General features: G+C 34.1%; 1 protein-coding gene across 1 annotated transcript in view; it reads right to left on the bottom strand.

Moving 5' to 3' along the window:
• LOC135201387 (uncharacterized) overlaps positions 1–18,667 on the bottom strand; it is a 231,403-nt gene that overhangs the window by 11,166 nt on the left and 201,570 nt on the right. The window contains exon 5 of the mRNA XM_064230255.1: positions 4,137–4,232. Coding sequence (XP_064086325.1) covers positions 4,137–4,232 — 96 coding nt within the window. The remainder of the gene's footprint in view (positions 1–4,136; positions 4,233–18,667) is intronic.

Below are 18,667 nucleotides of genomic sequence, written 5' to 3'. Positions count from 1 at the left end.
ACTAAATACTTCGTTTCGTTGAAAGTTCAGTGAAGAAAAAAGGCAATTTAATCATTTATACCATGATCTACTAAAGTTAAAATAATGGTCTACTAAAGTTAAAATAATAGGTAAAAACGATTAACAAGATTTATTCCTTCTGTATTCACGAGTACTAATGGTAATATTTGCGTTTTGTAGTCTTCAACACCACAAATTTATGCATTACCTTCGAAAGCAAAGAAAAAATCAGAGTTAATTTGTAGACTGGTCCTAGTCAAAGGAATCAGTATAAACAAAATAAACTGCTGTACTTGAGTTTTCATAAATGTGCTAATGAGATTTCTTCCTTTCATCGCAAAAGGTTGACATTGAATCAATGAAAGATGTAAACATAAAATAATGAGGGAATATATAATTTAACAGATTAACTCCGAACCAAATATAGGTCACACAAGGTTATCACTAAATAGTATAGAAGATATAACTTTGAGCTAAAAAAAAAGATATGAAAATATTCGCTTCATTTTATAAACATCATGAAAGGAATTGGCCTTCCTTCACATGAGAAATACGCGTCTTTACTAGAGGTACGAATAAGGTCACACCCACGAGTGATATTATCAGGAGATCCTTCTTAAAAGTAATAATTTAAAAAATACTTCCCCGTGTCTAATAACAATTTCTTAAGAGCTAAGTAACTCTCATCCAAACAATCTTACCTTGCCACGGAAACAAAACAAATTAGTAATTCTACGAAAAATATCACTACTGTAATTACACGCAATTAAAAACAATTACAGAATACTCTGGGAGAGAAGAATTATACATCCGTTGTTCCGGCACTTCCTTGCATATAAACCTGCCAGCGTAGCGTTTTTATAAAAGCTCCCCCTTACCCCTGAAAAAAAAAAAATAGTGGTTGCTAGGGGGATAGGTGGTGAGCGAAGGCGGTGGGAAGGGCATTTATCTGGCGAGAAAACAGAAGGAAATGTTCTCATTTGAAAACGAAAATAAATATTTATTTCATAAGAGGGGTGGAGCATGAAAGGAAGATAAATTATAACTGACGGGTGTTTGGGGTAGTCGGTGACACCTGGTGAACTTTTCATAATACACACACACACACACACACACACACACATATATATATATATATATATATAATATTATAACATTATATATATATATATATATATATATATATTATAATATATATATATATATATTACATACACACGTACGTGTGTGCGCGTGTATAAACAAAATACAAACGTTCGCACATAATATACATGGTATATAAGCTTGGTTGAGAGAATAATATAACTTCCTTTTATAACCTACATACCATAAATAAATTGAATCTTCAAAATGAAAACGCAATAATAACTATATTATGCAACAAAAGATGAAGTCTGAAGAAATTAAATGTTCTGAATAATTTATTGAAAACCACAAAAAAAAAAAAAAAAACTTTACAAATACTCAATCACGCAGAACGAAAACACTTGTTAATTCATATTCTGCAACCGATCATTCTGGATTTCGGTCACGTCTGAGTCGAGGCAACATCCCCAGCTGAGATTCAACGTGACCTCTCTTCCTTCGCCGCAAATGAACAGCCACGGCTGCAGTTGGTCATCTTACAACGATACCCACCGAGAATCCCTTTCACCTTAGAACAAAGTTCTCAGGAAAAGACTGCTGACAACTTTACTGAGGATGAGTGGTGATGGAAACAGAAAACATGATCGTATAAACGTATACGTGCATACCTAACCTAAGCGAGTATGCAAGGCTGTATGTATACTAGTTTATTTGTGAGCTGACGAAATCATGCGTAAACAGATCTACATATTCAAGAACACATCATCAGAACGTAGCAGTGTTCCAGCAGTGTAGCCGATTCTTGGAAAGTGGTAGCAGCTGCCGGTCAGTCAATACAAATATCGCGAAGATAAGTGATTGGATACAATGAGTGGATGAAAAGGACTCGACTCCAAAAAATCTATAAATATATCTGACGAAGAATGAAAATCTATAAATACGTATATCTGACGAAGAATGAGGAAAGTCACAAAAGAGTTGGACGGGGAACAGATGCAAACACGAAATAAGAGATCAAACTTTGATTAATGTTGGCAAAGTTTTCAGAATCTGTGCATTATTAATGATAAAGAACAAAGAAATGGCAAGTAAATGAAATAATACTGTAATATGCACACAGACAGCACTAGTTACATTGAGCACAATAATTTATATACAAATTCCTCTTTCAATGAACTTGATTTTTCTTGAACGGCCGCGCTAATTACGTCAAGAACTTTCGCATAATTACAGGACAATCTCCGGTGCGTTCTGTGACAAAACAAATGAAAAGAGCTGCATACTAAAATTACGTTTTTTAAAATAGTCAATGATGAGAAGTTACCAACTTCACACTATTTGAGATTTTAGCCCACATGGGCACATTTCTGATAGTTTACTAGTCAATGCAAACTCCTAGATATCTGGGGTAAAAGTACCAGTATCCTAGGCTTGATGAGAAACATTCCTACCGACAATGTTTATGCGACTAGGACCAAGGTTTTCCACAGCGAAGTCACGGAGATGAATATAAAGTAGAACGGAACACAGACATTTAAAATTGAGACAGGTTTTACGTATAAATCATGGGGACCGAGTCGAAGCGAGTCTAAGTTTTTACTCATTTCAGAGAATAATAAAATATCCCAGTCTTCTATAATGATATTTTATTTAAATGATAATACCCAATAATGTATAGGTCAATGCGATGAAAAATACTCTAGTTTAGAGAGATTTAAAACTACCTAGTAATCAGTGTTTCAATCTACGTGATAGAGGGATAACAACATAGTGGTGCTGAACGACTAGTATGGGAAACGAGAGAGAGAGAGAGAGAGAGAGAGAGAGAGAGAGAGAGAGAGAGAGAGAGAGAGAGAGATGAATTTAAATAAGGAAACAGAAAGTTTATCAACAGAAAGAAGGTAACTTGTGAAAAGGAAAAAAAATTGCTACATACCTATACCTTCTGTAATGGTCTCACAAGAAACCATTAGAGAAAATATAATCATGATCTTGGCTGACATATACATAAGAAAAAAAGTGCTCCAAAATATTCACATCATTAAAACTATAACAAATGACGGTTTAAGCAGCAACTTGAAACATATACACACACATGTATGCATGAATAAATAAATACATTATATATATTATATATATAAACAAGCCACACTATTATAATAATAATAATAATAATAATTATTATTATTATTATTATTATTATTATTATCATTGCTGCTTCAGCGGCACTAATCCTCTAGAGGTTTTTCTCAATCTTTCTTAAAACGGCTTTCTCGTTACTGTACGGTAAGTGAGTAATTCTCCGATATTACCGGCAATAACATTCAACAAAACCTGTTTAAAAGAGGTTCTCCTACCAAATTATATTATAATTATTATCATTATTATTATTATTATTATTATTATTATTATTATTATTATTATTATTATTACATAGTGAACTGCTGCTAAACAGGAGGCCCTGTGTGAAAAAAATCAACAGACCAATAAGGATCAACTGAGAAGAACCGAAGGCATACTAAAAATAACAACACATGAAAGTAAATGTGTATAATAAGGAAACCAAACCAATAACTTTCATTCTTCAAGAAAGGGAAAACACGGACTTTCGCTCATGATGATAACAGATGTGATCATACGAATAAACAAAAAGTACTTCTTAGTATTGCTTCATCATGCTAAGAAGAAATACCGCAATGACGATGACATGCAACAACAATCCTATCAGACTTGAGTAGATTATACGTCCGCCAATGTAAGTACACCTTTTAGTTATTTTTATTTTTAAATGTAATTAAATATATATATATATATATATATATATATATATATTAATATATATATATATATAACATATATATATATATATATATATATATATAAATATATATATATATACATACACACACACACACACACACACACACACACGCACTTAGGAGCAATATTACCAGAAGATATGTCAAACTCCTGAAAGGCACATAGATACATCAGCAATAAAATACATCTTGACGCCTAAGGAGAACAGAGCAGGCGAGAGCAATACTTACGGATCCCTTTTTGCCAGGGAATGAGAAGAAAACATCTGGGCCACAACGGTTGGGCATTTGCCTCAGTACGCCCAAGAGCTTGGCGGAATGGCGTGGCTGTAATAAAAGAAGAAAAATAAATCAATAATCATTACACTAATTCTTTCATTTTTACAAAATTAGTAGTTATATGTTATACTATATATATATATATATATATATATATATATATATATATATATATATATATATATATATATAAAAACTAAATATATATGTGTATGCGTGTTAGATTATGCGACGTGTGTACATATATACAGATGGTGAGACAATGAAATAAAATCTAACAGATTTCGTCAATCTGAGAATAAGCTAAAAGAAGGATATTAGGAATCACATGGCAGGATAGTTAGAAACACCAAATGGGAATTCTTTATATAGATGAGATAATGATGACGAGGAGTTGGAAATAGCTTGGTCATGCCCTTCGCATAAGCTATGGGAGAAAAGTAAGTAAAAGTACTCACACCGAAGAGAAGGGAGGCTTGAGAGGAGCGGAGATACGTGGAACATAAAGTAAAGGAAAAACAATAGTGGCGTTATTTCTCAGAGACCCTTTGTGTCACACGGCCTTGGAGACGATATCTACATATGTCTATAGGTACTAGAAATATAGTGTGTGTGTGTGTGTGTGTATGTATGTGTGTGTGCGCATATAATTGTAATAACCACAATGGCCTTTAAACTTCTCAATTTATTCGCACTTTGGAAACGCATGTCACTGCAAAGCCTAGATTCAAATGAGGACGGAAAGGAAGCAATTCCGAGGACCGAGCAAGATTCAAATCGGCATCCGGAGTATCAGAACGAGGTCTCATTATTCACCTGACCACATACGTATCAGGTACAAAGTGACCAATTGGCCAATTTCCTCTCTCATGTCGGTAGGTCTACGTACATTCCTGAATTTTCATATCTTCGTACTGCACAATTTATTATATTTTACTCAGCATCAAAATATGTTCTCTATCTCAGTATTCTTATATTCCCCTTAATAAAAGAGACAAGTTTAACTAAATAGTTCCTTCAAAGACAGCCACTTCAGATTTACTAAAGGTAGACCATTGCAGTGTTCGTGATTATTCACTGGCAATAAACCAAAATACCAAAAGTTTACTAAGCAAACTCTCAATTGAAATAATAAACACACGAAAAAAATAAAGGGTAAAACATAGAAGAATACGGGTTCAAAATATTTTGTTATTTTCGTTAAAAATAACATTAAATACATTTAAGAATAATAAATAGGCAGCAAATGACCACAATCTATGACAATCACACGCTTTTGTGTACCTTCAAAAGAAAAAACCGAAACCCAACTGTAATGAAAGCCATGGTACATAGGATATAGCGCAGCCCAAGTTTTAAGAAAGATAGTTATACGGCTACCATTTGGCGCTAACTAGAAATCACAAACAACGGCCGAGATACTCACACTCAGTAAGACAAGAAAACGTAAATATATGTATGGACCCAGGTAATACCCAGTATTGCCACAAGTAGAAACACAAACAGATTCAAATTAGACGGAGCAAACTCCTCCAGGGCGAATTAAAGCGATATCTGCTTGCACTTGTATGACAAATATGCGCAAGCAATGCACTTTGCAACCGAGACTTACCAGTAAACAAATTGCTCTGACATACAAACAAGTCCACGCACTATTAATTTCGGTCATGATCTTCACATAAATAAATGCAAAGGTACGGCTCTCTCTCTCTCTCTCTCTCTCTCTCTCTCTCTCTCTCTCTCTCTCTCTCTCTCTCTCTCTCTCTCTCTGCATTCAAACATTTTCCCGCTAATCACAGAAAATCTTTAGCTAGTTTCGCAGAAAGTATTTCGGTCATTTCTGAAATGGTTTTAGCATTACATATATACTACCTTGCACTTTTCTTGTTTGTGTAAAATTTAGGCCATAGCCCAAGCGCTGGGACGTATGAGGTCATTCAGCGCTGAAAATAAAGTTGAAACAGTTGTTAGTAGAGGGTGGAAAGTAAGGTGGAAGAGAATACGAAAGGACGCATATTAAAGAAATGAAATAGGTTGCAGCTTGGGGTCGAAGAGAAGTTGCAAAGAACCTTAAGTGATCGAGCTACTGGGATTCACGAACCTTCTGGATTTAATATAATGAAACTAATTCTCCAAAGCCAACCTAACACATAACTAAACCTTCTCAAAAAAGCCTCCAACAACATCATTAAAAGGGTATCTATGGAAGCACTGAGAACCAACAAGCATGATATAAAAATGTTGAAGAAATAAGGAACACCATTTATAGCTCAGAGGACATCTTTACCGCGGTCCTTGTGCGTCATTCAATAAAAAGACATAAAAAGTCCTAATTTATCGCTATAATTTTTCTTTGTTTTATGGGAGGAAAACTTACTGGAAACCTAAATTATATCACAAAAACCAAAACAACAACAATGCGAGTAAGTTGACAAAGTTTCACAAGAAATAAATACAGATTTATTTGTTTGAACGAGAGGAAAATCTTGAAAAACATTAATTTTATCAACTTTCTTCCATATGGAAAATGAATTATATATGACCAAATTTAAAGCGAAAGAACCCCACAAATACTGAAGCAGACTCTTTGAAATATATTAATAATATATTTAAACAAAGCTTCGAAACATTCTCCTCATCGTTTACCGCAAGTCCACCAACCGTAATTCAAAGGTAGTTACTGGATCATTAAATCACCAATAATCCATTTGAAGCCAACATTCGTGATGAGCTCTTGGAATTAAAAAGTCATTCTTTGCTTTTTTTCCCTATATTTACAATGAATTTTTATCAGGTTCACAACTAAATTTAGGGTTTTCATTCCTTTGTAACTTTTATGGATTGATTTATACACTACTTTTGATTGTGTAATTCTAATGATGCAATGATGAAAAATTAATGCACAATAGTTATATGTAAACACCCCCCCCCCCCACACACACACACACACATATATATATATATATATATATATATATATATATATATATATATATATATATAATATAAAATGTAATGTAAAACCAAATTAATGGTTAGTCCCTTAGGAAGGAAACAAACCTGATGCTTTTCCCGACATAGAAAAAAAAAGGAAAGAAAATTACTGGTAAAGTCATTAGCTTCGTGAGTCAAACTTCCCCACGACACAATTTTAATATTACTCGAGGTAATCTGAATCCATTCCACGCTAGAGCGAGTGTTTAATCTTCATAAAATGAAATATAAAATGTGATACGGGCAATTTTTATTAACAGGGACTCTAACCCGAAAATTAAGGCGTGTTTTCTTAATATTTGCACCAACGTGCGAGTCTGAAATTCCCTTAATTATCGTACATCAAGGATGCTGCTTGTTTGTTTATTTTTTTTTAAAGTCAAGTTGTCTTAATTACATAACATACTGTTGCACTTTTAATAAAACTACCTCATTACCGTAACCATTAACACATGAGTATTCAACATGAGTGTAATTTTACACGAACAAAAAAAAAACGTAGCCACTTGAGAAGCAATGAAAGTTTTTTCATGTGTCTACCCTGTGTAATATTTACGCTTAATTGTCAACCTTATTCACTGTGGACGCGGGCAATGAATGCAACGAGAAACTAAACATTGTAAAAGAGAACCAAGATTCAACAGATTCAACAGAAGATAATGAAAATATGGTTTAATAATAATTAAAAAAAATGAACAAGAGAAAATTGAGTAAAGTTGAATAATATCGATAAACTGAACAGAATAAATGAGAAAACAATAACACCTGAGAGTTCATATTTAAAAGCTCAACATCAAATAAGTAAAATCTAAAATAAATATGTACAAAAAGTTTGCTCTAAAGTATTCTCTGTCAATGGAACTCAAATACAAGTATGGAGGGGGCAAGGTACAATAGCCATCGCACTACATCACCCTAAATAAGGCTAAAAATGTGGCATTTGAAAAGAACAGGCAACCACATATATGAGGCAGAGGCACTCTAATCAATTAGATATAACGCAACTGTAAATAGGGGATGACGAATTCTTCCAATAACATGGACGATCAATAAAAATAAGAGTCATATTAATAAACAAGGACACCTCACAGTGTACACTTTTCTTTTTCCCGGACGTTAACTTACTTTTGTGGTCCAAATCGCTTCGACAGTACTTAAGTGTTAACTTTGATGGAGCAGTTTAAAATCTTCAGTCTATGGATATTAGCATCTACTACTCCTCCCTTATCGTCTAATCAGGTGGTTATCTTCAAGTTGCTGAAAACGATATTCAATCCCCAAATCAGGTATTTCTCATGTCATTTTATATCTAACTTGTGACATCCAAGACAACCTTGGCAACGGAAACGAGTCCAGCCTTACTCAAAACTGCTTTTAATCCTGTACTTGAGTTTAACATCAAGTTTAAAGACAGGCGTTGGCAGCAATGGATTGAACTCATTTATGTTGCAGGTGTCTAGCAACAAAACCGCTGCTGTTGTTGGAAGTGGTGTTTTAGAGAGTCTGTGAGTCTATACCTATCCTCCCTGGTATTCCTCTTAATGACATTCTCGCAGCTCAATTGTTTATATATATATATATATATATATATATATATATATATATATTTATATATATATATATATATATATATATATATACACACACACACACACAGGGTACGAGTATAAAAGGTACGTGTGAAGGAGAGCACGTTCATAAATACATATTACATTTAATCTTGGAACATAAGTGATTATATCCACATCACACCGTTATCATTTTCATAGGAATGACCCTGAAACGTACTTGCAGAATCAAAATAGAGTTTTCACTTTCTGAAACTATGATATTCCTTAGCATAACGCACGCAAACTATTCACCAATTTCATTACACGTTACGTTGGTAGAACAATCAGCATCACCACACGAGGTACAGACGGTTACAACATGAATCATTTACTTCTCAAAGGCACAGACGGATTCATGAAAATTTTGAATTACCCTACACTATTTACATCTTAATTTCTTCAATAATTACATAAATTGTTTAGATATAGCCACCAATTACAAATATCTATCAAAAGTTTAGGTATTAGCAAATACTTCCCCTCGAATGGAAATGTATTTTCAACTGAGATTATATACATATAACAGTAAATGTATATATATATATATATATATATATATATATATATATATATATATATATATATATAAGTTGCAGTGTTGTCATCAACTGAATGGTTAAACTAAAAAAGTAACCAAAATACGCCATTTTTAACGGTTAGAAGAACTCTTGACTGGGTAAAAGATGATAAATGTATTTTTGTTCCTTCTATGACAGTCTTGTGAGGAGCATATTGATGTATGTATGTATGTATGCATGTAAGTAATAAATAAATATATATATATATATATATATATATATATATATAAACCATATAGATATTTTATTACCTTAAAACTTTCTACAAAGTTAATTGGTACCATTCCCTATGCAGAAGCATTAATTAACTATGGTTACTACAATGATGGTACTAATAACATGATCACAGGTACACCGTCATCATTAATATCTTCCAAGTGGTTTCCCCAAGGCAATAGCAATAACCGAGGAAAACCGTTATATCTAAAGGGAAAAATTACCAAAAAAGGAAAAAATATCGATTTGCAACGGAAAAACATCGTTTAAAAATTAAGTTAAAGAATGTCAGGCCGATACGATGCACCACACATAAAAGAATTAAGCCTATTCAACATCAATATCGGTTAACAATAATAAATAAATGAATAAAATCAATAAAATAAGAGTAGAGAGAGTTAACATTCCCCGTTTTCTTTTAACTCGTTTTCAATGGAGAAATAAAATAAAAGAAAACGTAAACTGTAGCGTGAACTATAATAAATCTTAACTTTAAAAAACAGGTGTTAAAACACCGCATTAATCACATCAGTCATATCTGAAACTTTCATTTCTTATGCTTGAATGAATTTCTGTGACTAAAAATGACCCATAAAATACTCACAAAAAGTGACGACATACACGAAAATAAGGAAAAAGAAAATAGCTTATTTAAATTGTCAATTTTTTTTTCAATTGCGGGCTAAGTCCTCGATAGCATATTGGTCATCGATGGAAACGTCTACACTTGTACTCGATGGACCCAAAGTCATAAACAGCTTTTATTACCGTGGAATCTGGGCAACGTGTGCGTATATTCTTCTGTAGTCATTTCACATAAAATATATTTGTGTGCTTTTGGGTGCGGTTATTCATATACCCATTTGGCAACAACAGTGAATACTGAGATGGACAGAAAAGTAAAAAGAAAAACGGAACGTTTAAAGCACCAAAAATTACTTGGGAAAACTGAAAAGCAAATATACAACTAAATATACGTAGCAACAATTCCATTAAACACACACAGAGAAGCACCAAAATTCTGTTACCAAATGATTGGAACCCATTTCCCCTCGATATGTTTATCCTTTCTGCAACAACTGAAATCGTTATAAAATGCCGCCCTGCACAACAATATCATTTTCAAAGTGAATTCTTGAACTTGGAAAAAAAAAAAAAAAAAAACAGCTGTCAAGCTCGTTTCCACTTGGCGTACATCAGTTTTTATTTCTCCTTTATCTATCAAAACAGTAAAGGCTGGCTGATGACTTTCCATTCCTGAAGATCTCCTCTCCAAACCAAGCAATTAAACGAGAAGAATGAACGATTAAACGCGAATGTATTCGCCCCCTTAACGGGCGGGTTGCCCATTAAACAAAGGTTTATTGAAAAGACTCTGTTAAAATATCAAACGCCCTACATTTAACGCTTCCAGGATAACCACCATAACATTAAATCCTATCTCTTATCGCTCTGGGCTTCTCTCCCTCTTCATCTCTAATAGGTTCCAGTCTTTATGAGACCAATTTCTAGTGTATCGAACTATATATTGCAGGGTCAAGAGCGGTAGGTTTTCAGGAATGTGTGTACATGAACATTCCGCTTCCCTCTGATATTTGGTAAGACATCATTTCATTTCTTTTCTTTTCTTTTCTTTTCTCGCACTCTTCCAACTTCGAACCTTCGGCTTTATCTTTTCATTACTGCATTCCTTTTCTCTTCTCTTTTCCTCCACAACATTACACTATCTTCTCAAGTTCCCCCACCCACCTTCCCCATTGGATTTAACTTGGTTGAGATATTACAAAGACGCTAAGACATATTCCAATGCTTTTAATCATCAAACAGATCTCCATATACGAGATTTAGTGTTAAAAAAAAAACTCTTAAGAAAACGAAACCAAACGGGAAAACTGACGTGTCTACCTACGAATGTAAAGGCCAGCTTAACAAGAAATAAGCAAAGGAAGTTGAAGTTCTCTATAAATCAATTCGTGTACTTTTCTGAACTTCACCAGCAGCACGTCGACGTTCTCCCTCCCCACTTCCACAAGCATATCGTGCTATTCCCCCGTCTATCTTTTTACTTCATTTAAATGCAATCACATAAGGAATAATGGACAACAGCCCGCATTCAGTGGAAAAAGTGGATTATTTGAAGTCTAAAATGCATCACAGGACCTTCATTTAGGTACACTAAATAGGATGCAATGTCATTTGCATTAATGACCATCCTCATTAACATGAAATCACCAAAAAGTTTTCCAGGTCACTCTCTCCCTACATAAAATATAGAATAGATATATCAATTTTGACGACTAAAGCTTTTCATACTTGCAATGAAGGAACGCCGTCTCTCTCTCTCTCTCTCTATCCTCCTCTCCGTCCCTCCGTTCACTCCCTCCCCATCCTCCCCTCTCCCTCTCTCTCTCTCTCTCTCTCTCTCTCTCTCTCTCTCAGCATCAACTTCTGATTTACTCTGGAGAGACTTTCCATCCTTAAAAATGCTGAAGGACGTTTCCTCGCGTCTCAATTACCACACATCGGAAAAAAATCCTCTCGATCAGACGCGAGGCCATCGATCCTCCTAGTTACAGAAAATCTATTATGCAAATCCGGGTTCTCTTCTACTCTTTGCACACCCTAAAAGGAATCTCTTCGTAAGGGTAACATTTTCTTGAGCGTGTGTAAACAACGGCGTAAACATTGGTAACTGACTTATGACACAAAAAAGCCTTACAAGGAATTGGGAACAACACAAAAAGGAAGTATTAAGGATACAGACGTAAATGAACAGGACGGTCAAAAAGTGTAGACTATTCTTCTTTGTTTCCATAAATGCAATAAAGATCGACTAAAGGGAACGACTTCACAATAATACTATCACAATTGTCAAATCATAATGTCGATTAAATTGTACCGATAAGGAACTTTATTATTTTAGAACTACCAAATAGATGAGCCACAATCTGATATCTAAATCCCTATTTTTCATATTGAATTATATTTAACCTTAAAAGAATGGAAACATATTTCTCTGATGGATGAAAGTGAAGCTTTTACGGATAAACGAACCTAGTCATACATGAAAGAAGGAAAAATATTGATTTATATTACATAATAATGAAGAACGATAACCTTAATAATCTTCATTAACGCCATCGTTGTTTCAAATAGTTCCCGTCAAGATTAGCAAACTCAATATTTTTCAAGACAGTATACCACTTTGATTTATATGTATAAAAAATTCATATGCTAATAAAAAATTCTATATATATTATATAATTTTTTTAATTTAAATTTATTAATAATAATATTTACATTAATTTATTTTTTATTTTAATATATATTAAAATATATATTACATATATGTGTATATATGTATATGCATTATAAAAATAAATCAAAGTGATATAATATTGTTTTGGAAATTAGAGATCCAAAAATTATTAAAAAGAAATGATGACCAAGACCCGAGTTCTACCCAACGTCTCCATGCTAACTAAAAATAAACTAAGAAAAATAAAGTTAATAAAAATAATTTCATATCCTTTACGGACACTTATAATAAATTATTTCTTACATAACAGACGACACATACATAATACGTTCATAAAGCAGTGGGCCAACATTCACAAATTACTTGGTTTAGCTTCAGGGCTGCCTCCCACCAGGCGACCCAAGTGTGTATGAGTAACAAGAGCCAGTTGTGGCGAGAAAAATGAGTACGGAGCATGAAACTCACCACTAAATCCTTGCTGAGAAAAGGAGAGCTATTCGACTTCCATATATATATATATATATATATATATATATATATATATATATATATATATATATATAATATGTAAACACACACACACACACACACATGAGAGAACATGGATTTAATAGATTCGTGTAATACCAAAGCACTGACATAAAATTTATCATTACGTAGGAATTTTCTTGGCCAAATCCCTCAATAACACGTCCACGCTCGCGACGTCCCACACAAAACCAATGTCTGTCAGATTCCCCATTCCCAGCCCCTTGCCTGAAGCTAATATTTGTCCTCACAACAAAGTAAACGAAACTGGCAATCGCCAATAAGCACGTGTTATTACGAAGAGAGTCCTGGTCCACGTCGCAATCAGACCCAAATATAAAGGTCGAATGTTTGCTGGGACGTATTTTCCACTACTTTAGCAACAACGCTTAATACGGGCAAGAAGGCCTAAAATAATCAATATCGTCAGAAATAAGGCAATAGAATAATGAACAATTAATACTACATTCATCTACACTAAAAAGAAGTGAAAATTAAGAGAGAGAAAAACCTGAAAAATAACGTTGGTCTGTTTGAAAAAGAGAGATTAAAGAAAGTATATTCCATTGGTTACTTCAAAAGCAATCATATTCCCTTTATTCTTTTTATTTCTTACTATACTGATTTATTTTCTACGCGCCAAAGTGTCCAAGTAAGGTAAGCTCTCTTCGAAAAGCCAATGGACACCAAAATTTCTTCCTGCTTCACTAAAAAAATCCTTATTTATTATCTTCTGACACTTAATATTAAAAGCTATCTATCCTTATACTGAGGATAATCGCCTCTCGGCTCGGCCAACGCGGAACCAGGGGAATTTATTTCTGGTGACGGAAATTCATTTCTCGATGTAATGTGGTTCGGATCCAACAATAAGCTGTAGGTCCCGTTGCTAGGTAACCAATTGGTTCCTAGCCACGTAAAAATATCTAATCCCTCGGGCCAGCCCTAGGAGAGCTATTGATCAGCTCAGTGGTCTGGTAAAACTCAGATACACTTAACTTTTTCTAATGAAAGGACCCAGATTCGAATTTCTGTTAATGTATAGAGTGTATTCACTGAAATGAGTTGTATCCAAGTGGACATTATCCAAGATAGGAAAATCTGCTGAGAATTCTCCACAGTCGCTAACCCTGAGGCAAAAATGTCAATCATTGGATTTCAGTAACATCACAATAAAAAAAATTCTAGCTCTTATTTTCCAACAGAAATCGAAATATAATATCCAAACCTCTTGGAAATGACAAGAGAGAAAAATGTCAAGCGTATGCTAAGTTACCAGCCCGAGGAAAATGACAGGAGCCATCAAAGTTGTATCAGGGGGACCGACACGAAATCTAATATTGTTCTGACACCTGCGAGAAAAGATGAATGATCAAACACTGACGACCATCTGCGCTTTCATAGAAGTTTCGACGACCGTCCGTGCGTTATTTCCCTGTATTTTAAGATATTTTAAGATGATCGAGCAACGGTATACCTTATGAAAAACTGGAAATGAGTTTTTTATGCTTAAAATATATATTAAATATCTATGTGGAAATGACAGCAAAATCTAACGCACTGTAAAATTGTTTTTCATCATATGAAGAGTAACGATACTTCTAAAAGTTTTAAGGAAAATTCTCCTTGTATAAATAAATCTTACAAAGAAATGAAAACACTGCCAAACACATCAGAACTGTGATATAACTGATATTCATATGGAAAATGAACTATGAATAAACAAATACCTAAAAATAAACATATAATGAAAAGAGTGAAATAAAGCATAGGGAAGACAAAGAGGACGACGATGACGACGGTATATAGCCAACTCTCAGCACCCGCCATCAATGTGTCCTTTTTTCAAAGGCTAAAAGAAAACGAGGGCAATTTTGGGTTCACTTTCTTTACATCAAAGCCTTGAGACACTTAAGGGAAAAAATGGGGGAAAAAAGGAGCATCATTAGGTTTTTTGTGGGGTACTCTTTTTCCAAAGATCTGAATGAAAAGTGACGGAAATTTCTAAGCATAATGAGTAGTTGATGACAACGTTAGCTCTCCTGCAACGTTCGGGATACCGCCACTGAAGTGAACCTGAAGGCGCGACAGATTTTGCTGGACAAAGAAGACAAGGGAAACGATGATGATGATGATGATGATGAGCATCATCATACTCATCATTACGGTCAGGCTTTTAAGAATGACTGACGCAATGACTGTCCTGTTTGTCGCTGCTTATTTACTTTTATGATAAAGATTATTGAAAAATATGATGAAGATAATCAAATCCGAGGGCTTAAATGTTTACTGAATTACTTTGTACGCCATGTTCAAAAATACACAGGTACTAAGGTTTGTGAGAAGAAATATATTATCCCATACATTGTGACATAACTCTCTTATTATTATAGTGTTTTTTTTTCTGTGTCTATAGCCCTTTAAATTGTAAAGAAAAAAATTGTTCTTTTAACGAATGAACCTCGATTGGTTTTTGTTAGAACTCTACTTGTTACAGCCTTTTTATTCCCTTTATTCAGCCACCTACATCTAATACGACAATACCTTCAACATCAGACCAAAGAGTCAATACCATGGAGTGGCGATTTCCCACCATATGAATTTCCCGATACAGTATAAAGCACTATATACTGCAAAGACAAAACGCTAAGGCAGCACATTGTTCTCTCTCTCTCATCTCCTCTTCCTTCCTCCTCCTTCTCTCTCTCTCTCTCTCTCTCTCTCTCTCTCTCCTCTCTCTCTCTCTCTCTCTCTTTCGTTTAATTATTTTAAGAATATGTTATTTTATTACATGTAAGTTAATCATTACTGTTCGATATAATTAGCAATATTATTGACCTGAGGTCTCTTGTAGTGGAAGTAAAGAATTTTGCATTCCAATCTCAAATATTGGAAAGCAACTTATTAACGCCAGAGATGGCTAGCAAATTCATCCCCCCCCCCCCCCTCTTCTAAGGCTTTGTAACTAGACTTAAGAGAGAATTGTTAAATAAGGACTACCAGAAGAAAGTAGCAGCGAGTTATTTGGAATGAAATTGTTCTTAGAAGGAAGAATCAATAACCAAAGATTCTTTTCTTTGTTGTTACCATCCTTATAAGCGTTATAGTTTTTCCATGGAAGGATGCTTTGACTCTTACCATAAAGCAATTATATCTATACATTCGAAATAAACTTGTACTTGTAATAAGGTTTAAATGACAGAGCATATTACCAAATAAGTATCTGAGGGCATACGCCTACCCTAAGCTAGCAAACTTCATTTTCTTGGTATAAAGTCAATCAAACTAAGATTTGTAAGGTAAATAAAAGGATATCTTGGTGTACATTTGCAACTGAAAAGTGTTTTAATAATTTACTGTACGCGAATTACACCGTTAATATTCGAAATAAGATATTATTTAAAGCCCGGGACGCAGTGTTACCATGCGCCAACGCCACAGGCGGATGGACAGATGAAAAAAAACAGAGTATAATCTAGCAGTAATATGTTTAAAAGAACTAGATTTGTTGACGCAACCAGTAACCTACAGGTCTACTTACAAATAAGCATTTTGAAAAGGATCAAGATCGTTTTTACTTTATATTATGTGGTTTATGCGGGTGAGGGTATTCTGACTTTAATATTGAAAATGCAATTACTTTTACTTGCCACAGTAATATGCTGAAAATATGAGACTTGTTGAAAGAAAAAGCGTATTTGTAGCTGACAAGGTTTTACCTGACACGCGCTAAGCTATGGGTAAATAAGTTTCAGTATGCTTTATTACCCTGGGATATGTTATTTTGTTTTCTCCTGAAAAATTATCGTTCCCATTTCATAAGTACGTATGTACGTACGTATCTCCAATATTATGGATAAAGCTTCTTATACCTATCCCATAAAAATGTGAATTTTCTACATTTTCTCTCAATGCCAGTCATTCTATTTGATGTTATTTTGTTTGTTTGTTTTGTAGGGTGTTTTTACGTTGCATGGAACCAGTGGTTATTCAGCAACGGGACCAACGGCTTTCCGTGGCTTCCGAACCACGTCGAGAGTGAATTTCTATCACCAGAAATACACATCTCTCACACCTCAATGGAATGCCCGAGAATCGAACTCACGGCCACCGGTGTGGCAGGCAAAGACCGTATCGATCACACCCTATTTGGTGTTACTCAAAATATTACAATTTTCGACGATTTTGATGACGAAATGGATTTTGACCGAAACAGTAACTAGACAAAAAGATAGAAAGAAAGCTTTCCCGGACTTCCCAACGTCGCGCTAATAACAAAACTCTATTGCAAATATGTACTTTGGTGTAAATTACTGGATGGACGGAAATGCAAGCTTTTTATTCCCCGACCCGCACACGATTTCTGAAAGTTACATATGATGATTATTTACTAAACGCTCGGAACACAGAATTTATTTACACAATGGCGCATTAAAATTTCATTATAGTGACGAGAGTTACGCTTGTGGTAATCAACTTTTGGCCGATAAAATTTGCTGATAAAATGTTCCCCGTAATATAATTTGTTCAGCCGTATGACCAAACGCTTTTTCTTTGAAGCCTTAATAAATGTTACAGATACGTCCGGTAATTTATTATCGGTTTCAAAGCTGGCCAAAAGTCGATGATGAGTTTTGCACAAAGAGGATTTTTTTTCTCTTTCAATGTTGTGAACAAAATCTGCAAAGGAGAGAATCATTTCATTTTAATAATTATATTTTAGGAGTTGCTACCGTTACTTTCGGTTAATTAAACTGGTTATTCTGCCCTAATGAGCATCACGAACGACACTGGATGTGTGATTTTTTTACATAATCAATTAATAGAAGTATCTGAGCACATTATTTGGTAGACTAAAATTCAAATGAATAAAGGAAAAAATTCTAATAAATAAAGGAATAATAGAAAATAATGTTCAAATTAACGCATTAAAGTAATTTTAAGAAGAAAATTAAGATAAAAATATACTAATTCAACGCATAAAAGTTTAGTGAAAGTAAAATAAAATCACAGATAAAACTCAAAATAAATTATAACTAAAAAAAATCACTTGTTAATAAGGAATTCTCTCTCTCTCTCTCTCTCTCTCTCGCTCTCTCTCTTTCTCTCTCTCTCTCTCTGTGTGACACCCGCTTTCAACACCCACTTCATCTTATCCTTTCACTTTCCTCTTTCTAAAGTGTGAACTACGAAGACGTTCAATCATACAACGAAGCTCTTTCTCGTTCTTTCAACCCTACAACTCGTTCCCTTTTCTACTAAATTTTTTTTCTCGGATTTTTCTTTTTCACTCCTACA

Source organism: Macrobrachium nipponense, chromosome 28 (genome assembly GCF_015104395.2).
Source record: "Macrobrachium nipponense isolate FS-2020 chromosome 28, ASM1510439v2, whole genome shotgun sequence".
NCBI classification, from domain to species: Eukaryota; Metazoa; Arthropoda; class Malacostraca; order Decapoda; family Palaemonidae; genus Macrobrachium; species Macrobrachium nipponense.
The sequence above is the reverse complement of the archived record's forward strand: the minus strand, read 5'-3'. Positions and strand labels throughout refer to the sequence as shown.